The sequence below is a fragment of the Gymnoscopelus microlampas genome (genome assembly GCF_963454915.1).
Source record: "Gymnoscopelus microlampas genome assembly, chromosome: 2".
Classification (NCBI taxonomy): domain Eukaryota; kingdom Metazoa; phylum Chordata; class Actinopteri; order Myctophiformes; family Myctophidae; genus Gymnoscopelus; species Gymnoscopelus microlampas.
Window position 1 is genome coordinate 46347057 of NC_139939.1, and position 18979 is coordinate 46366035.

The 18979-nt window shown below is 40.2% G+C and overlaps 1 protein-coding gene across 1 annotated transcript in view; it reads left to right on the forward strand.

Annotated features, from left to right (window-relative positions):
• Positions 1-18684, forward strand: part of LOC311055434 (3',5'-cyclic-AMP phosphodiesterase 4C-like) — a gene marked incomplete at both ends in the record, with an annotated part of 38079 nt that extends 19395 nt beyond the window's left edge. Inside the window, 5 exons of the mRNA XM_084071626.1 lie at positions 66-220; positions 623-745; positions 16774-16956; positions 17617-18141; positions 18226-18684. Of these exons, the coding sequence (XP_083927752.1) occupies positions 66-220; positions 623-745; positions 16774-16956; positions 17617-18141; positions 18226-18684 (1445 nt within the window). The remainder of the gene's footprint in view (positions 1-65; positions 221-622; positions 746-16773; positions 16957-17616; positions 18142-18225) is intronic.
• Positions 18685-18979: the final 295 nt, after the last annotated feature.

Genomic DNA, 18979 nt, shown 5'->3' on the forward strand with positions numbered 1-18979 from the left:
CCCTTCTTAGCTTTCTCCCTTTCCCTTTTCCTCACTAAGTCACAACATGTCACTCCCCTCCTCAGACTCTGAGCTGGCCCTTATGTATAATGATGAGGCGGTCCTGGAGAACCATCACCTGGCTGTGGGCTTCAAGATTTTGCACCAGGACAACTGTGACATCTTTCAGAACCTCACCAAGCGACAGCGCCAGAGCCTCCGCAAGCTCGTCATCGACATGGTTAGAGAATCGTCACATCACAGCCGCATCAGTTAACTTTGAGCTCAATTCAGGAAGCAGTTTTACTGCAGAGTTTTGACTTACATTTCTATTTTAGGCTTTTAGTTGAGGCCATCACCCAGAGCAACTCCTGTAGAATATGCATTACATTTTCTAGCTTGATGTTACAACCAATATAATGGGGAACAAAGTCAGAAACAGTGCCCAGGGAATGTTACCGTGATCCTCAAAGATGATACATAGGGAGGTGCCAGTATAGGAATAATACTTTTTATAGCTATTTTTACTCAAGAAAAGCATAAATTACTTTCCTCCTGAACCGATTCTGACCTGATTCATCTCATCTGTAGGCCTACTTTCCACCTCTCGCAACTCTTGTTCCTGCTCTCTGTCTCCCTCTAGGTGTTGGCCACTGACATGTCAAAGCACATGACCCTGATGGCTGACCTGAAGACCATGGTGGAGACCAAGAAGGTGACCAGCTCTGGCGTATTGCTCCTGGACCACTACACAGAACGCATACAGGTGACCGCTGTGAAAAAGTTCTATTCTACCGTTTTGTAATTAAGACATCTGCACGTTTTACTGCACACAAGTACCTGATGCCAATGGTCAATGCCCATGTACAATTTCAGACTGATAGGTCAACCCACTAAGGCAGTGTTCCTCAACCTTTTTGGGCCAGTGCCCCCTATTCAATATCCAAGTCCCTTACCATAGTGTCAGGGCTGCCAACACTCCTGGATCCCGCATGAGTCTCCTGGTTTTTGACCATGTCTCCTGACACTCTTCTGGATCGTCATTTCTTCTGGTTTTCTACTGGATTTGGTATCAAACTGACAAACTCCCAAAATTCACCTGGGGGAGGACCCCCAGACCCCCCGGTTCGGGGGTGTGGTCAGTGCATGCCATCATACAGAGATATTAACTTTTAAGTAATGAATGGTTATTATTAAAGATGGGTCTTACATTGGTTCAGTCATCAAATCAATTTCTGTAGGCCTACTTTTTTAATGGATGAAATTGTACCCATTATTTTCCAATGCTAGTAAAGCACATAAGAGGTTTTTGGGGGGACGATTTTGGCCTCCACACTTAGTGATTTTTTCGGATTTAACTTTCGTTTCGGTAGTGACAAACTTTCGTTTCGGTAGTGACACAATGGTGAAAAAAAAAAATACTAAGTCCAGAGCTTGATGAATGTTAGGGACCAAAAAAGTCACTACAAAGTACTACCAATCAACTCTAAATTGCCTGAAACGTACTCCTAAGAGGTTTTTGGGGGGACGATTTTGGCCTCCACACTTAGTGATTTTGTCGGATTTAACTTTCGTTTCGGTAGTGACAAACTTTCGTTTCGGTAGTGACACAATGGTGAAAAAAAAAGATTTACTAAGTCCAGAGCTCGATGAATGTTAGGGACCAAAAAAAAATTCACTACAAAGTACTACCAATCAACTCTAAATTGCCTGAAACGTACTCCTAACAGGTTTTTGGGGGGACGATTTTGGCCTCCACACGTAGTGATTTTTTCGGATTTAACTTTCGTTTCGGTAGTGACAAACTTTCGTTTCGGTAGTGACACAATGGTGAAAAAAGAATTTTACTGAGTCCAGAGCTCGATGAATTTTAGGGAAAAAAAAAAAAGTCACTACAAAGTACTACCAATCAACTCTAAATTGCCTGAAACGTAGGCCTACTCCTAACAGGTTTTTGGGGGGACGATTTTGGCCTCCACACTTAGTGATTTTTTCGGATTTAACTTTCGTTTCGGTAGTGACAAACTTTCGTTTCGGTAGTGACACAATGGTGAAAAAAAAAATGTACTAAGTCCAGAGCTCGATGAATGTTAGGGACCAAAAAAAAAGTCACTACAAAGTACTACCAATCAACTCTAAATTGCCTGAAACGTACTCCTAAGAGGTTTTTGGGGGGACGATTTTGGCCTCCACACTTAGTGATTTTTTCGGATTTAACTTTCGTTTCGGTAGTGACAAACTTTCGTTTCGGTAGTGACACAATGGTGAAAAAAGAATTTTACTAAGTCCAGAGCTCGATGAATTTTAGGGACCAAAAAAAAAGTCACTACAAAGTACTACCAATCAACTCTAAATTACCTGAAACGTACTCCTAAGAGGTTTTTGGGGGGACGATTTTGGCCTCCACACTTAGTGATTTTTTCGGATTTAACTTTCGTTTCGGTAGTGACAAACTTTCGTTTCGGTAGTGACACAATGGTGAAAACATTTTTTACTAAGTCCAGAGCTCGATGAATTTTAGGGACCAAAAAAAAAAGTCACTACAAAGTACTACCAATCAACTCTAAATTGCCTGAAACGTACTCCTAACAGGTTTTTGGGGGGACGATTTTGGCCTCCACACTTAGTTATTTTTTCGGATTTAACTTTCATTTCTGTAGTGACAAACTTTCGTTTCGGTAGTGACACAATGGTGATTTTTTTTTTTTGAATGTTAGGGACCAAAAAAAAAAGTCACTACAAAGTACTACCAATCAACTCTAAATTGCCTGAAACGTACTCCTAAGAGGTTTTTGGGGGGACGATTTTGGCCTCCACACTTATTGATTTTTTCGGATTTAACTTTCGTTTCGGTAGTGACAAACTTTCGTTTCGGTATAGTGACACAATGGTGAAAAAAAAATGTACTAAGTCCAGAGCTCGATGAATTTTAGGGACCAAAAAAAAAGTCACTACAAAGCAGGGCTGCCAACATTGGACTCTCAGAATCCAGGAGATTGGTTGGGGGATTGGCTAGTGGGGGGTCTGGGGGTCCTCACTACCGAAACGAAAGTTTGTCAGTACCGGAACGAAAGTTAAATCCGAAAAAATCACTAAGTGTGGAGGCCAAAATCGTCCCCCCAAAAACCTGTTAGGAGTACGTTTCAGGTAATTTAGAGTTGATTGGTAGTACTTTGTAGTGACTTTTTTTTTTGTCCCTAAAATTCATCGAGCTCTGGACTTAGTACATTTTTTTTTCACCATTGTGTCCCTACCGAAACGAAAGTTTGTCACTACCGAAACGAAAGTTAAATCCGAAAAAAATCACTAAGTGTGGATGCCAAAATCGTCCCCCCAAAAACCTCTTAGGAGTACGTTTCAGGCAATTTAGAGTTGATTGGTAGTACTTTGTAGTGACTTTTTTTTTTTTGTCCCTAAAATTCATCGAGCTCTGGACTTAGTAAAAAAAAAATTCACCATTGTGTCACTACCGAAACGAAAGTTTGTCACTACCGAAACGAAAGTTAAATCCGAAAAAATCACTAAGTGTGGAGGCCAAAATCGTTCCCCCAAAAACCTGTTAGGAGTACGTTTCAGGCAATTTAGAGTTGATTGGTAGTACTTTGTAGTGACTTTTTTTTTGGTCCCTAACATTCATCGAGCTCTGGACTTAGTAAATCTTTTTTTTTTCACCATTGTGTCACTACCGAAACGAAAGTTAAATCCGAAAAAATCACTAAGTGTGGAGGCCAAAATCGTCCCCCCAAAAACCTGTTAGGACTACGTTTCAGGCAATTTAGAGTTGATTGGTAGTACTTTGTAGTGATTTTTTTTTTGGTCCCTAACATTCATCGAGCTCTGGACTTAGTAAATCTTTTTTTTTTCACCATTGTGTCACTACCGAAACGAAAGTTTGTCACTACCGAAACGATAGTTAAATCCGAAAAAATCACTAAGTGTGGAGGCCAAAATCGTCCCCCCAAAAACCTGTTAGGAGTACGTTTCAGGCAATTTAGAGTTGATTGGTAGTACTTTGTAGTGACTTTTTTTTTTGGTCCCTAAAATTCATCGAGCTCTGGACTTAGTACATTTTTTTTTTACCATTGTGTCACTACCGAAACGAAAGTTTGTCACTACCGAAACAAAAGTTAAATCCGAAAAAAATCACTAAGTGTGGATGCCAAAATCGTCCCCCCAAAAACCTCTTAGGAGTACGTTTCAGGCAATTTAGAGTTGATTGGTAGTACTTTGTAGTGACTTTTTTTTTTTTGTCCCTAAAATTCATCGAGCTCTGGACTTAGTAAAAAAAAAAATCACCATTGTGTCACTACCGAAACGAAAGTTTGTCACTACCGAAACGAAAGTTAAATCCGAAAAAATCACTAAGTGTGGAGGCCAAAATCGTTCCCCCAAAAACCTGTTAGGAGTACGTTTCAGGCAATTTAGAGTTGATTGGTAGTACTTTGTAGTGACTTTTTTGGTCGCTAACATTCATCGAGCTCTGGACTTAGCAAAAAAATCTTTTCACCATTGTGTCACTACCGAAACGAAAGTTTGTCACTACCGAAACTAAAGTTAAATCCGAAAAAATCCCTAAGTGTGGAGGCCAAAATCTTCCCCCAAAAAACTCTTATGTGCTTTACTAGCATTGGAAGATAATGGGTACAATTTCATCCATTAAAAAAGTAGGCCTATAGAAATTGATTTGATGACTGAACCAATGTAAGACCCATCTTTAATAATAACCATTCATTACTTAAAAGTTAATATCTCTGTATGATGGCATGCACTGACCACACCCCCGAACCGGGGGGTCTGGGGGTCCTCCCCCAGGTTAATTTTGGGAGTTTGTTAGTTTGATACCAAATCCAGTAGAAAACCAGAAGAAATGACGATCCAGAAGAGTGTCAGGAGACATGGTCAAAAACCAGGAGACTCATGAGGGATCCAGGAGTGTTGGCAGCCCTGGTAAAAGCCCCAGGTAAAAGTTTAAATGTCCATTGCCATTGACAATGCATTGGGCGCTTAAAGTTAGATATTTCAAAAAATACAAATCATTTTGAAGTAAAACAACTCAAGGATGCATGTCCACAGTAAGGTGGAACGTTTTAACTGTGAATGGAGTTTCAAGGTGAAAGTGTTTTTTGAGGTCCCAAAATCTTCCATCGTCCTCCATTATAAATCTCTGAACTTTTAAAGGAGTACAATTCTAAAACTATTAAACATTTCAAAGATTCCTTTTCAGGCAAACATGTCCACAGTAAGATGAACATTTTAAAGTATGAATGGGGTTACTAGCAGTAAGTACAGTATATAGGATTTGTAGCCTGTACTCGTTTCCCTTTAAATATCCATTGCCGCATCGACAATGCATGGGGCGCTTAAAGTTAAATATCTCCAAAACTACAAATGATTAAAAAAAAAAATCTCAAGCATGCATGTCCACAGTAAGGTGGAATTTTTGAACAGTGAATGGAGTTTCTAGGTGAAAGTGTTTTTTTGAGGTCCCTTAACCCTACTCCTAACCTTCCATCCGCCTCCATTCTAAATCTCTGAACTTTTAAAGGAGTACAATTCTAAAACTATTAAACATTTCAAAGATTCATTTTCAGGCAAACATGTCCACAGTAAGATGAACATTTTAAAGTATGAATGAGGTTACTAGGCGTAAGTATGTAGTTGTAAGCCTGCCTTTAAATGTCCATTGCCGCATTAACAATGCATGGGGCACTTAAAGTTAAATATCTCCAAAACTACAAATCATTTCAAATTAAAACATCTCAAGGATGCATGTCCACAGTAAGGTGGAATTTTTGAACTGTGAATGGAGTTTCTAGGTGAAAGTGTTTTTTTGAGGTCCCAAAATCGTCCATCCGCCTCCATTATAAATCTCTGAAATTTTAAAGGAGTACTATTCTAAAACTATTAAACATTTCAAAGATTCCTTTTCAGGCAAACATGTCCATAGTAAGATGAACATTTTAAAGTAAGAATGAGGTTACTAGGCGTAAGTATGTAGTTGTAAGCCTGCCTTTAAATGTCCATTTGACGCATTGACAATGCATTTGGCGCTTAAAGTTAAATATCTCCAAAACTACATATGATTTCAAAGAAAAAATCTCAAGCATGCATATCCACAGTAAGGTTGAATTTCTGAACTGTGAATGGAGTTTCTAGGTGAAAGTATTTTTTTGAGGTCCCAAAATCTTCCATCGACCTCCATTATAAATCTCTGAACTTTTAAAGGAGTACTATTCTAAAACAATGAAACATTTCAAAGATCCCTTTTCAGGCAAAAATGTCCATATTAGGATGAACATTTTAAAGTTTGTTTTGTAGTTTTGGAGATATTTAACTTTAAGCGTCCCATGCGGCAATGGATATTTAAAGGGAAACGAGTACAGGCTACGAATCCTACATACTTACTGCTAGTAACCCCATTCATACTTTAAAATGTTCATCTTACTGTGGACATGTTTGCCTGAAAACGAATCTTTGAAATGTTTCATTGTTTTAGAATAGTACTCCTTTAAAAGTTCAGAGATTTATAATGGAGGCCGATGGAAGATTTTGGGACCTCAAAAAAACACTTTCACCTTGAAACTCCATTCACAGTTAAAACATTCCATCTTACTGTGGACATGCATCCTTGAGTTGTTTTACTTCGAAATGATTTGTATTTTTTGAAATATCTAACTTTAAGCGCCCAATGCATTGTCAATGGCAATGGACATTTAAACTTTTACCTGGGGCTTTTACCAGGGCTGCCAACACTCCTGGATCCCGCATGAGTCTCCTGGCTTTTGACCATGTCTCCTGACACTCTTCTGGATCGTCATTTCTTCTGGTTTTCTACTGGATTTGGTATCAAACTGACAAACTCCCAAAATTCACTTGGGGAGGACCCCAGACCCCCCGGTTCGGGGGTGTGGTCAGTGCATGCCATCATACAGAGATATTAACTTTTAAGTAATGAATGGTTATTATTAAAGATGGGTCTTACATTGGTTCAGTCATCAAATCAATTTCTGTAGGCCTACTTTTTTAATGGATGAAATTGTACCCATTATTTTCCAATGCTAGTAAAGCACATAAGAGGTTTTTGGGGGGACGATTGTGGCCTCCACACTTAGTGATTTTTTCGGATTTAACTTTAGTTTCGGTAGTGACAAAATTTCGTTTCGGTAGTGACACAATGGTGAAAAAAAAAATGTGCTAAGTCCAGAGCTCGATGAATGTTAGGGACCAAAAAAGTCACTACAAAGTACTACCAATCAACTCTAAATTGCCTGAAACGTACTCCTAACAGGTTTTTGGGGGGACGATTTTGGCCTCCACACTTAGTGATTTTTTCGGATTTAACTTTCGTTTCGGTAGTGACAAACTTTCGTTTCGGTAGTGACACAATGGTGATTTTTTTTACTAAGTCCAGAGCTCGATGAATTTTACGGACCAAAAAAAAAAGTCACTACAAAGTACTACCAATCAACTCTAAATTGTCTGAAACGTACTCCTAAGAGGTTTTTGGGGGGACGATTTTGGCCTCCACACTTAGTGATTTTTTCGGATTTAACTTTCGTTTCGGTAGTGACAAACTTTCGTTTCGGTAGTGACACAATGGTGAAAATATTTTTTACTAAGTCCAGAGCTCGATGAATTTTACCGACCAAAAAAAAAAGTCACTACAAAGTACTACCACTCAACTCTAAATTGCCTGAAACGTACTCCTAACAGGTTTTTGGGGGGACGATTTTGGCCTCCACACTTAGTGATTTTTTCGGATTTAACTTTCATTTCTGTAGTGACAAACTTTCGTTTCGGTAGTGACACAATGGTGAATTTTTTTTTTGAATGTTAGGGACCAAAAAAAAAAGTCACTACAAAGTACTACCAATCAACTCTAAATTGCCTGAAACGTACTCCTAAGAGGTTTTTGGGGGGACGATTTTGGCCTCCACACTTAGTGATTTTTTCGGATTTAACTTTCGTTTCGGTAGTGACAAACTTTCGTTTCGGTAGTGACACAATGGTGATTTTTTTTACTAAGTCCAGAGCTCGATGAATTTTAGGGACCAAAAAAAAAAGTCACTACAAAGTACTACCAATCAACTCTAAATTGTCTGAAACGTACTCCTAAGAGGTTTTTGGGGGGACGATTTTGGCCTCCACACTTAGTGATTTTTTCGGATTTAACTTTCGTTTCGGTAGTGACAAACTTTCGTTTCGATAGTGACACAATGGTGAAAACATTTTTTACTAAGTCCAGAGCTCGATGAATTTTAGGGACCAAAAAAAAAAGTCACTACAAAGTACTACCAATCAACTCTAAATTGCCTGAAACGTACTCCTAAGAGGTTTTTGGGGGGACGATTTTGGCCTCCACACTTAGTGATTTTTTCGGATTTAACTTTCGTTTCGGTAGTGACAAACTTTCGTTTCGGTAGTGACACAATGGTGATTTTTTTTACTAAGTCCAGAGCTCGATGAATTTTAGGGACCAAAAAAAAAAGTCACTACAAAGTACTACCAATCAACTCTAAATTGTCTGAAACGTACTCCTAAGAGGTTTTTGGGGGGACGATTTTGTAGCCTGGGTGCCAGCCTGCTTCGCTGCGTTCGGCGGACTTTTTTTCTCTCTCCGCTTCTCAGTCTGGAATGCCTCCTATCTCCAGGAGGCGGGACACAGCAGCCAAGGTTCCAAACCTACCGTGGCTTCTGATTGGTCTGTGGTGCGGGGCGGGACAAAAAAAACGGTGTGATCGTTTTGATTCGTCATTCGTTTGAACAACATCCAATCAGCAAAGACGTTGCCGAACGTAACATATGTAGTTCCTGTGTACTTCCTGTGTAGTTCTGAAAGACGAGTCAATCGGGTGCATTCCAGACTGAGAAGCGCAGAGAGAAAAAAAAATCCGCCGAACGTAGCGAAGCAGGCTGGCACCCAGGCTAACGATTTTGGCCTCCACACTTAGAGATTTTTTCGGATTTAACTTTCGTTTCGGTAGTGACAAACTTTCGTTTCGGTAGTGACACAATGGTGAAAAATCTTGGTAGCACTTTACAATAATGACCCGTTATAAAGCATTTATAAACGTTTATAAGTAGTTTGTAGACTATTAACAAATCATTAACAACCTGTTTGTTGACATTCGTAAATGATTACTAAAACCTTTATAACTACAGTTACAAATCATTTGTAAAGTATTAGTAAGTAGTGAACTATTCATGAATAAGCCATTTATATACATCTGTAAAAGATTATTAAATCATTTGTAACGACCCATTCTAAAGCATTTATAAACGTTTATAAGCAGTTTGTAGACTATTAACAAATCATTAACAACCTGTTTATTGACATTCGTAAATGATTACTAAAACCTTTATAACTACGGTTACAAATCATCTATAAAGGTATTAGTAACTATTCATGAATAAGCCATGTATAATACATCTGTAAATGATTATTAAATCATTTGTAACTGATGTTACATAATATATACAAGCTATTGGTAGCTTGTTCATGTTTAACATATGCTTTGTTAAACATTCCTAAAGTATCTATAAATCCTTAGTACATGTTATTATGTGCCCTATAGTAAAGTGAAGACAGTTCATCATTTACAACTGTCTGTTAATGTGTTTGTTCATGTTTAACATGCTTTGTAAAACATTCCTAAAATATCTATAAATCCTTTGTACATGTTAGTATGTGCCCTACAGTAAAGTGAAGACAGTTCATCATTTATGACTGTCTGTTAATGCGGACTTTCTCCTTACCTGTTGCAAACTACCTGGCTTTCATGAATGCAGACACCAAACAATTACTAGAATTATCATTCATGTTAAGCAAATGATGCGTAAGACATTCGTAAAGAGTATGTAAACCATTTGCAGACGTTATCATGAGCCTGAGCCTAGTTGCTTCTTTTGGGCTTGTTTTCATAGACCTGTCCGCTTGTTTCTTTTGCAAAATCTGGCAACACACTGATTACCTGCATTACACCTGCAGTAGCCTACTAGGGAGGAAGTGAACAGTGATGCAGTTGCAGACTGGACAGAAATATGTCTAATTCATGTTTTATGTGTTTTAACTGTCTTGTTGCAGGTGATCGAGGTAACATAAAATGGCTAATATTACACACATGAAGTAGCATTATGACTAGGGGTATTTTGATGGTGGCTGTTTGTATCCACAATGTTTGTTTTGATGTGTAGGCTAGTAATGTCCTCCATGCTTAGCAGTTTAGCTTAGCAGCTAAAGCTAACTTGCACTGGGAGGTGGTGACTGCAGAGGCTCCAAGCTGCTACTCTGTGATTCTGTTGTGATTATTTTTTTTTTACTTTGTTTAAATGTCAGTGTGTGTGCTGTGGCCAAGAGTTGCTACATTTTATATCTTAATAAATTGTTGTATACTTGTATACTATATAACGTTACTTTTGCCACTTTTTGATGTCACATGTTTTACTAATCACTGTCTTCACTTTACAACAAGGCCCATGATAACGTTAGCAAATGGTCAACACACTCTTTACGAATGTCTTACGAATCATATATTAAACATGAAAGATAATTCTAGTAATTGTTTGGCATCTGCATTCATGAAAGCCAGGTAGTTTGCAACAGGTAAGGAGAAAGTCACATTAACAGACAGTTGTAAATGATGAACTGTCTTCACTTTACTATAGGGCACATAATAACATGTACTAAGGATTTATAGATATTTTAGGAATGTTTTACAAAGCATATGTTAAACATGAACAAATACATTAACAGACAGTTGTAAATGATGAACTGTCTTCACTTTACTATAGGGCACATAATAACATGTATTAAGGATTTATAGATACTTTAGGAATGTTTAACAAAGCATATGTTAAACATGAACAAGCTACCAATAGCTTATATATATTATGTAACATCAGTTACAAATGATGTAATAATCATTTACAGATGTATTATACATGTCTTATTCATGAATAGTCATAAAATACCTTTATAGATGATTTGCAACCGTAGTTATAAAGGTTTTAGTTTCTTCGGATTTTTTCGGATTTAACTTTAGTTTCGGTGGTGACCAACTTTCGTTTCGGTAGTTTGATTACAAAATGTAAGTTGTGTAAAAAATAATCTGACTATACTAAGTTGTTATTTGTTTGTTTAAGTCAGGCTATACTCTACTCAGAGTCATAAGTTTACAAAATGTACTAAAGTACAGTGAACGTCTGTGCGGTTTGTCTTCATCATTGAAAATAACGTACATGTAAACTGATATAAAACTGCTGTCATGTGCAGTTGGGGTGAAGAAACACAACCACTTCACTCCTAATAATACCTATTTGATTTGACATCCTGACTTGCTGCTGTAGCTGAGGCTTGAACCTGTTACCTGCGGCTCACTAGTCAGTGACTCTATCCATTCACCTACAGCTGTTTCCTTGGAATCTGTGGTTCTGAAACGTTTTGTTGTCAACCCCCCAAATTGACAAGTATTTGGGCAGTGGACCCCAATGTGAAAAGATGTAGTGTCAGGGCCCCCCATGAAAAAGATGTATATTTATGCTGTAACACATTTTTTTAAAGTTATTTGTCTTGTTTGTTGTTCAAGTCAAAGCACCAGGAAGGCTGTACTTGTCAGCCATCTGTTAGCTCAATGGGTTGAGACGCAGTATTCATGATCCAGAGGCCATGAGTTCAAATCCCATTGATGTCTTTCCTATGATTCTTTCCTTTGCAGACTGGCTTCCAGAAGATCAACTGAAAACTACCAGGAAGGCTATATTTGTCATCCAACTGTTAGCTCAATGGGTTGAGATGCAGTATACATGATCCAGAGGCCATGAGTTCAAATCCCATTGATGTCTTTCCTATGATTCTTTCCTTTGCAGACTGGCTTCCAGAAGATCAACTGAAAACTACCAGGAAGGCTGTACTTGTCAGCCATCTGTTAGCTCAATGGGTTGAGACGCAGTATTCATGATCCAGAAGCCATGAGTTCAAATCCCATTGATGTCTTTCCTATGATTCTTTCCTTTGCAGACTGGCTTCCAGAAGATCAACTGAAAACTACCAGGAAGGCTATATTTGTCATCCAACTGTTAGCTCAATGGGTTGAGACGCAGTATACATGATCCAGAGGCCATGAGTTCAAATCCCATTGATGTCTTTCCTATGATTCTTTCCTTTGCAGACTGGCTTCCAGAAGATCAACTGAAAACTACCAGGAAGGCTGTACTTGTCAGCCATCTGTTAGCTCAATGGGTTGAGACGCAGTATTCATGATCCGAAGGCCATGAGTTCAAATCCCATTGATGTCTTTCCTTTGCAGACTGGCTTCCAGAAGATCGACTGAAAAGTACCAGGAAGGCTGTATTTGTCAGCCATCTGTTAGCTCAATGGGTTGAGACGCAGTATACATGATCCAGAGGCCATGAGTTCAAATCCCACTGGTATCTTTACTGTGATGCTTTCCTTTGCAGACTAACTTCTAGAAAAACAAGTTAAAACCACCAGGAAACCTGTAACTCTCAGCCAACAGCATAGCTCAACTGGTAGAGCGTCTGTCCAATAACATGACTTGACTTGACTTGAGTGGGTTCGATTCCCACTCGAGTCAAGTGTCCCCGGTAACTTGGGGCAACGGATAAATTGACTGATATCCTTAGTGATGCTTCCCTTTGCAGACTAACTTCTAGAAAAACAAGTTAAAACCACCAGGAAACCTGTAACTCTCAGCCTACAGCATAGCTCAACTGGTAGAGCGTCTGTCCAATAACATGACTTGACTTGACTTGAGTCCCACTCAAGTCAAGTCAAGTCAAGTCATGTTATTGGACAGGCGCTCTGGAAACCTGTAACTCTCAGCCAACAGCATAGCTCAACTGGTAGAGCGTCTGTCCAATAACATGACTTGACTTGACTTGAGTCCCACTCAAGTCAAGTCATGTTATTGGACAGATGCTCTGGAAACCTGTAACTCTCAGCCAACAGCATAGCTCAACTGGTAGAGCGTCTGTCCAATAACATGACTTGACTTGACTTGATTCCCACTCAAGTCAAGTCAAGTCAAGTCATGTTATTGGACAGACGCTCTGGAAACCTGTAACTCTCAGCCAACAGCATAGCTCAACTGGTAGAGCGTCTGTCCAATAACATGACTTGACTTGAGTCCCACTCAAGTCAAGTCAAGTCATGTTATTGGACAGACGCTCTACTAGTTGAGCTATGCTGTTGGCTGAGAGTTACAGGTTTCCTGGTGGTTTTAACTTGTTTTTCTAGAAGTTAGTCTGCAAAGGAAAGCATCACAGTAAAGACACCAGTGGGATTTGAACTCATGGCCTCTGGATCATGTATACTGCGTCTCAACCCATTGAGCTAACAGATGGCTGACAAGTACAGCCTTCCTGGTACTTTTCAGTCGATCTTCTGGAAGCCAGTCTGCAAAGGAAAGACATCAATGGGATTTGAACTGATGGCCTCCGGATCATGAATACTGCGTCTCAACCCATTGAGCTAACAGATGGCTGACAAGTACAGCCTTCCTGGTAGTTTTCAGTTGATCTTCTGGAAGCCAGTCTGCAAAGGAAAGAATCATAGGAAAGACATCAATGGGATTTGAACTCATGGCCTCTGGATCATGTATACTGCGTCTCAACCCATTGAGCTAACAGTTGGATGACAAATATAGCCTTCCTGGTAGTTTTCAGTTGATCTTCTGGAAGCCAGTCTGCAAAGGAAAGAATCATAGGAAAGACATCAATGGGATTTGAACTCATGGCTTCTGGATCATGAATACTGCGTCTCAACCCATTGAGCTAACAGATGGCTGACAAGTACAGCCTTCCTGGTAGTTTTCAGTTGATCTTCTGGAAGCCAGTCTGCAAAGGAAAGAATCATAGGAAAGACATCAATGGGATTTGAACTCATGGCCTCTGGATCATGTATACTGCGTCTCAACCCATTGAGCTAACAGTTGGATGACAAATATAGCCTTCCTGGTAGTTTTCACTTGATCTTCTGGAAGCCAGTCTGCAAAGGAAAGAATCATAGGAAAGACATCAATGGGATTTGAACTCATGGCCTCTGGATCATGAATACTGCGTCTCAACCCATTGAGCTAACAGATGGCTGATAAGTACAGCCTTCCTGGTGCTTTGACTTGAACAACAAACAAGACAAATAACTTTAAAAAAATGTGTTACAGCATAAATATAAATCTTTTTCATGGGGGGCCCTGACACTACATCTTTTCACATTGGGGTCCACTGCCCAAATACATGTCAATTTGGGGGGTTGACAACAAAACGTTTCAGAACCACAGATTCCAAGGAAACAGCTGTAGGTGAATGGATAGAGTCACTGACTAGTGAGCCGCAGGTAACAGGTTCAAGCCTCAGCTACAGCAGCAAGTCAGGATGTCAAATCAAATAGGTATTATTAGGAGTGAAATGGTTGTGTTTCTTCACCCCAACTGCACATGACAGCAGTTTTATATCAGTTTACATGTACGTTATTTTCAGTGATGAAGACAAACCGCACAGACGTTCACTGTACTTTAGTACATTTTGTAAACTTATGACTCTGAGTAGAGTATAGCCTGACTTAAAGGAGACATCCGGTCATTTTAAGTGTTATGTTTGATGTGTGTCAAATCACTTACCAACGTAGAAATGAAAATCGCGTGACTCCACAGATCCCCCTATCGACCCCCACCGTTGGCATTATAGGAGTATATAGGATAGCAGCAATTCGCCTATTTTAACAAATATAAAGTCTGTTTTTTTCTCCTAGTACTCATTGTGGAGTCCCATGATAACGTAACAGGCGCTAAAACTCCGAGAAGCTAACGGCTAATAACAGAACGAGCTAATGCTGGGGCTGCTTATCTCTCTGCATGGCAGCCCCAGGTTGCCAGGTCGGGAGAGAAACCAGCAACCAGCATTAGCTCGTTCTGTTATTAGCCGTTAGCTTGTCGGGAGTTTTAGCGCCTGTTACGTTATCATGGGACTCCACAATGAGTACTAGGAGAAAAAAACAGACTTTACATTTGTTAAAATAGGCGAATTGCTGCTATCCTATATACTCCTATAATGCCAACGGTGGGGGTCGATAGGGGGATCTGTGGAGTCACGCGATTTTAATTGCTACGTTGGTAAGTGATTTGACACACATCAAACATAACACTTAAAATGACCGGATGTCTCCTTTAAACAAACAAATAACAACTTAGTATAGTCAGATTATTTTTTACACAACTTACATTTTGTAATCAAACTACCGAAACGAAAGTTAAATCCGAAAAAATCCGAAGAAACTAAAACCTTTATAACTACGGTTACAAATCATCTATAAAGGTATTTTATGACTATTCATGAATAAGACATGTATAATACATCTGTAAATGATTATTACATCATTTGTAACTGATGTTACATAATATATACAAGCTATTGTATATATTATGAATTGGTGTTGAATGAATTGGTGTTCATGTTTAACATATGCTTTGTTAAACATTCCTAAAGTATCTATAAATCCTTAATACATGTTATTATGTGCCCTATAGTAAAGTGAAGACAGTTCATCATTTACAACTGTCTGTTAATGTGTTTGTTCATGTTTAACATATGCTTTGTAAAACATTCCTAAAATATCTATAAATCCTTAGTACATGTTATTATGTGCCCTATAGTAAAGTGAAGATAGTTCATCATTTACAACTGTCTGTTAATGTGACTTTCTCCTTACCTGTTGCAAACTACCTGGCTTTCATGAATGCAGATGCCAAACAATTACTAGAATTATCTTTCATGTTTAATATATGATTCGTAAGACATTCGTAAAGAGTGTGTAGACCATTTGCTAACGTTATCATGGGCCTTGTTGTAAAGTGAAGACTATGCATTATTATTTCATGTTTAACAGTGATTAGTAAAACATGTGACATCAAAAAGTGGCAAAAGTAACGTTATATAGTATACAAATATACAACAATTTATTAAGATATAAAATGTAGCAACTCTTGGCCACAGCACACACACTGACATTTAAACAAAGAAATTAATCACAACAGAATCACAGAGTAGCAGCTTGGAGCCTCTGCAGTCACCACCTCCCAGTGCAAGTTAGCTTTAGCTGCTAAGCTAAACTGCTAAGCATGGAGGACATTACTAGCCTACACATCAAAACAAACATTGTGGATACAAACAGCCACCATCAAAATACCCCCTAGTCATAATGCTACTTCATGTGTGTAATATTAGCCATTTTATGTTACCTCGATCACCTGCAACAAGACAGTTAAAACACATAAAACATGAATTAGACATATTTCTGTCCAGTCTGCAACTGCATCACTGTTCACTTCCTCCCTAGTAGGCTACTGCAGGTGTAATGCAGGTAATCAGTGTGTTGCCAGATTTTGCAAAAGAAACAAGCGGACAGGTCTATGAAAACAAGCCCAAAAGAAGCAACTAGGCTCAGGCTCATGATAACGTCTGCAAATGGTTTACATATTTTTTTCTGTATTACTTGTATTGATTTTTGAACTGTGTTGCCACTATATATGTCTATGAATTGAATACCAAGGCCCTCATTGGAAACAAGTCCGCAAGGACTTTCATGAACGGACCTGTTAGACAAAGTATTTTAAATGAAATTGTGCTGTTTTACTTACTAAAAAACTTTTTGTTTTGCCTAATAAAATATTCAATCAATCAATCAATCAAAAACCACCCCCTACACCCAATTGAAATGTAAGCTTTATCTTTATTGTATTGTATTGCTAATGTTATATGTAATATTGTTCATGTGTGAAGGTATTAAGGAACATGGTGCACTGTGCAGACTTGAGCAACCCCACCAAGTCTCTGCCAATCTACAGACAATGGACAGAGAGAATTATGGAGGAGTTCTTCAGACAGGGGGACAAGGAAAGGGAGAGAGGCATGGAGATCAGTGCTATGTGTGACAAACACACAGCCTCTGTGGAGAAGAACCAGGTAACAGCAAGTGCACTCATCAAGTGTCTGGCAATCCATCCATTAACCCATTAAGACCTGAGGCCGATTCTACAAAATGTCTTCTAAATCCTAAAACTTATGATGCTATATGAGTGGTGCTCAAACTTTTTCATTTCAAGGACCCCCAAAATGATATGTATTTGGCCGCGGAACCCCATCTCAAAATATTTTGTTCCAGGGACCCCTCAGAAGCAAAGATTTGAGTTAGAAATATTCTCTTTAAATATATATATATTCAAAGATTTGCGCCAATTTTCATGTTTTTTCAAAAATAGCAGATCTACAAGCTCATATTGCGGCACCGAGTGGCGCGCTACGAGCTTGTAGATCTGCTATTTTTGAATAGCCAAAGTATAAAATAATGGTTAAAGTGGTAAAAATCTAAAATGACCTTTCCAGGTCTAAATGGGTTAACCATTGGGTCACCAACATCAGAAGGATTCATACTCTGGGGAGCATGAATGCGCTCAGAGAGTATCATGGCAAACTGACCTGTATGTTTTTAGCTATGTTCTTTGGGACCAAAATGATGGATGGATGGCCGGACATGACCATACTTAGAAAAAAAAAGTTAAACTTTTATAATTCCCACTAAGACCTTGTCCCCACGCCCCCCCCTCCTCCCCTCCTCTTCTGTAGGTGGGCTTCATCGACTACATCGTCCACCCACTGTGGGAGACGTGGGGTGACCTGGTGCACCCCGACGCCCAGGAGCTGCTGGACACGCTGGAGGAGAACAGGGAGTGGTACCAGGGCGCCATGCCCCAGTCGCCCTCGCCGCCGCCGGACAGACACCTGCTGCAACGCGACCGCTTCCAGTTTGAACTCACGCTGGAGGACCTGGAGCACAACAACCACAACAACATGCACCTGCTGGGCAACAACATGGACGCCGGCGGCGGCAGGAGGTGCTCGCTCAGACGGAACGCCAACTGCGACGACGACGTGATGGAGGGAGACCAGACGACGGACGAGGACGCCCGCGTGGAGGAGGTCGAGGACGACGAGGAGAACCACAACAATGAACAGAACGGGGACGGCGGTGGTGAGGACGAGAAGGAGGAGGAGGAGGAAGGTGGTGTAGGGGAGAAGGATGAAGACCAGACGGGGGAGGAGGCGCACGAGGCGGAGGAAGGAGCAGACGAGGAGAAGGGAGACCAGGCGGTAGAGTGCGAGATCACAGGAGAAGGGACAGAGGACGAGAGGGAAGAAGGGGGGGAGGAGGAGGAGGTGTGCGACTTGGAGGAGGAAGAGAGGGAGGATACTGAGACGGCAGAGGGAGAGGAGAGGGAGGAGGAGGTGAATGCAGAGGAGATGGATGGGAACGAGAGTGTAGAGCAAGAAGAGGTGGAGGTGGAGGGGGAGCCTGGAGGGAAGGAAGGAGGAGGCACAGATGAGAATGATGAAAATGAGCAGGGGGAAGAAGAAGCGGCTGTGATGGAGGAGGAGGAGAAAGGAGATGGAGGAGAGAGTGCAGAGATGGAGGAGGGAGAGCAGGACGAGGCAGATGAGAATGGAGAACAGGAGGAGGGAGGAGAAGGTGAGGAGGATGAGAATTGTGACAATGAAGCGGGAGAAATGCAGGAGAATGAAGAAGATGGAGAGGAGGCAGAGGTGAAAGAGGGGGGCGAGCAAGTAGAGGATGGTGAGGAGGAGGAGGAGGAAGAGGGGGCAGGGGAAGAAGGGAAAGAGGAAGAGGATGGTTAGTCACTCACTCACTCACTCATGAAAAACAAGAGACAACAAGAGAGTGGTTTGAAAAACTAGGCAGTCGGACTAAAGACACAAGGTTATGGAAGGGTGAAGGAGAGCGAGAGAATGTGTGTGTGTGTGTGTGTGTGTGAGAGAGAGAGAGAGAGAGAGAGAGAGAGAGAGAGAGAGAGAGAGAGAGAGAGAGAGAGAGAGAGAGAGAGAGAGAGAGAGAGAGAGAGTGATGTAAGTACAAAATAACATTGTGCTAGTGGAAGAAATGTAATGAGGAATAAAGACGCCTCCTACACCC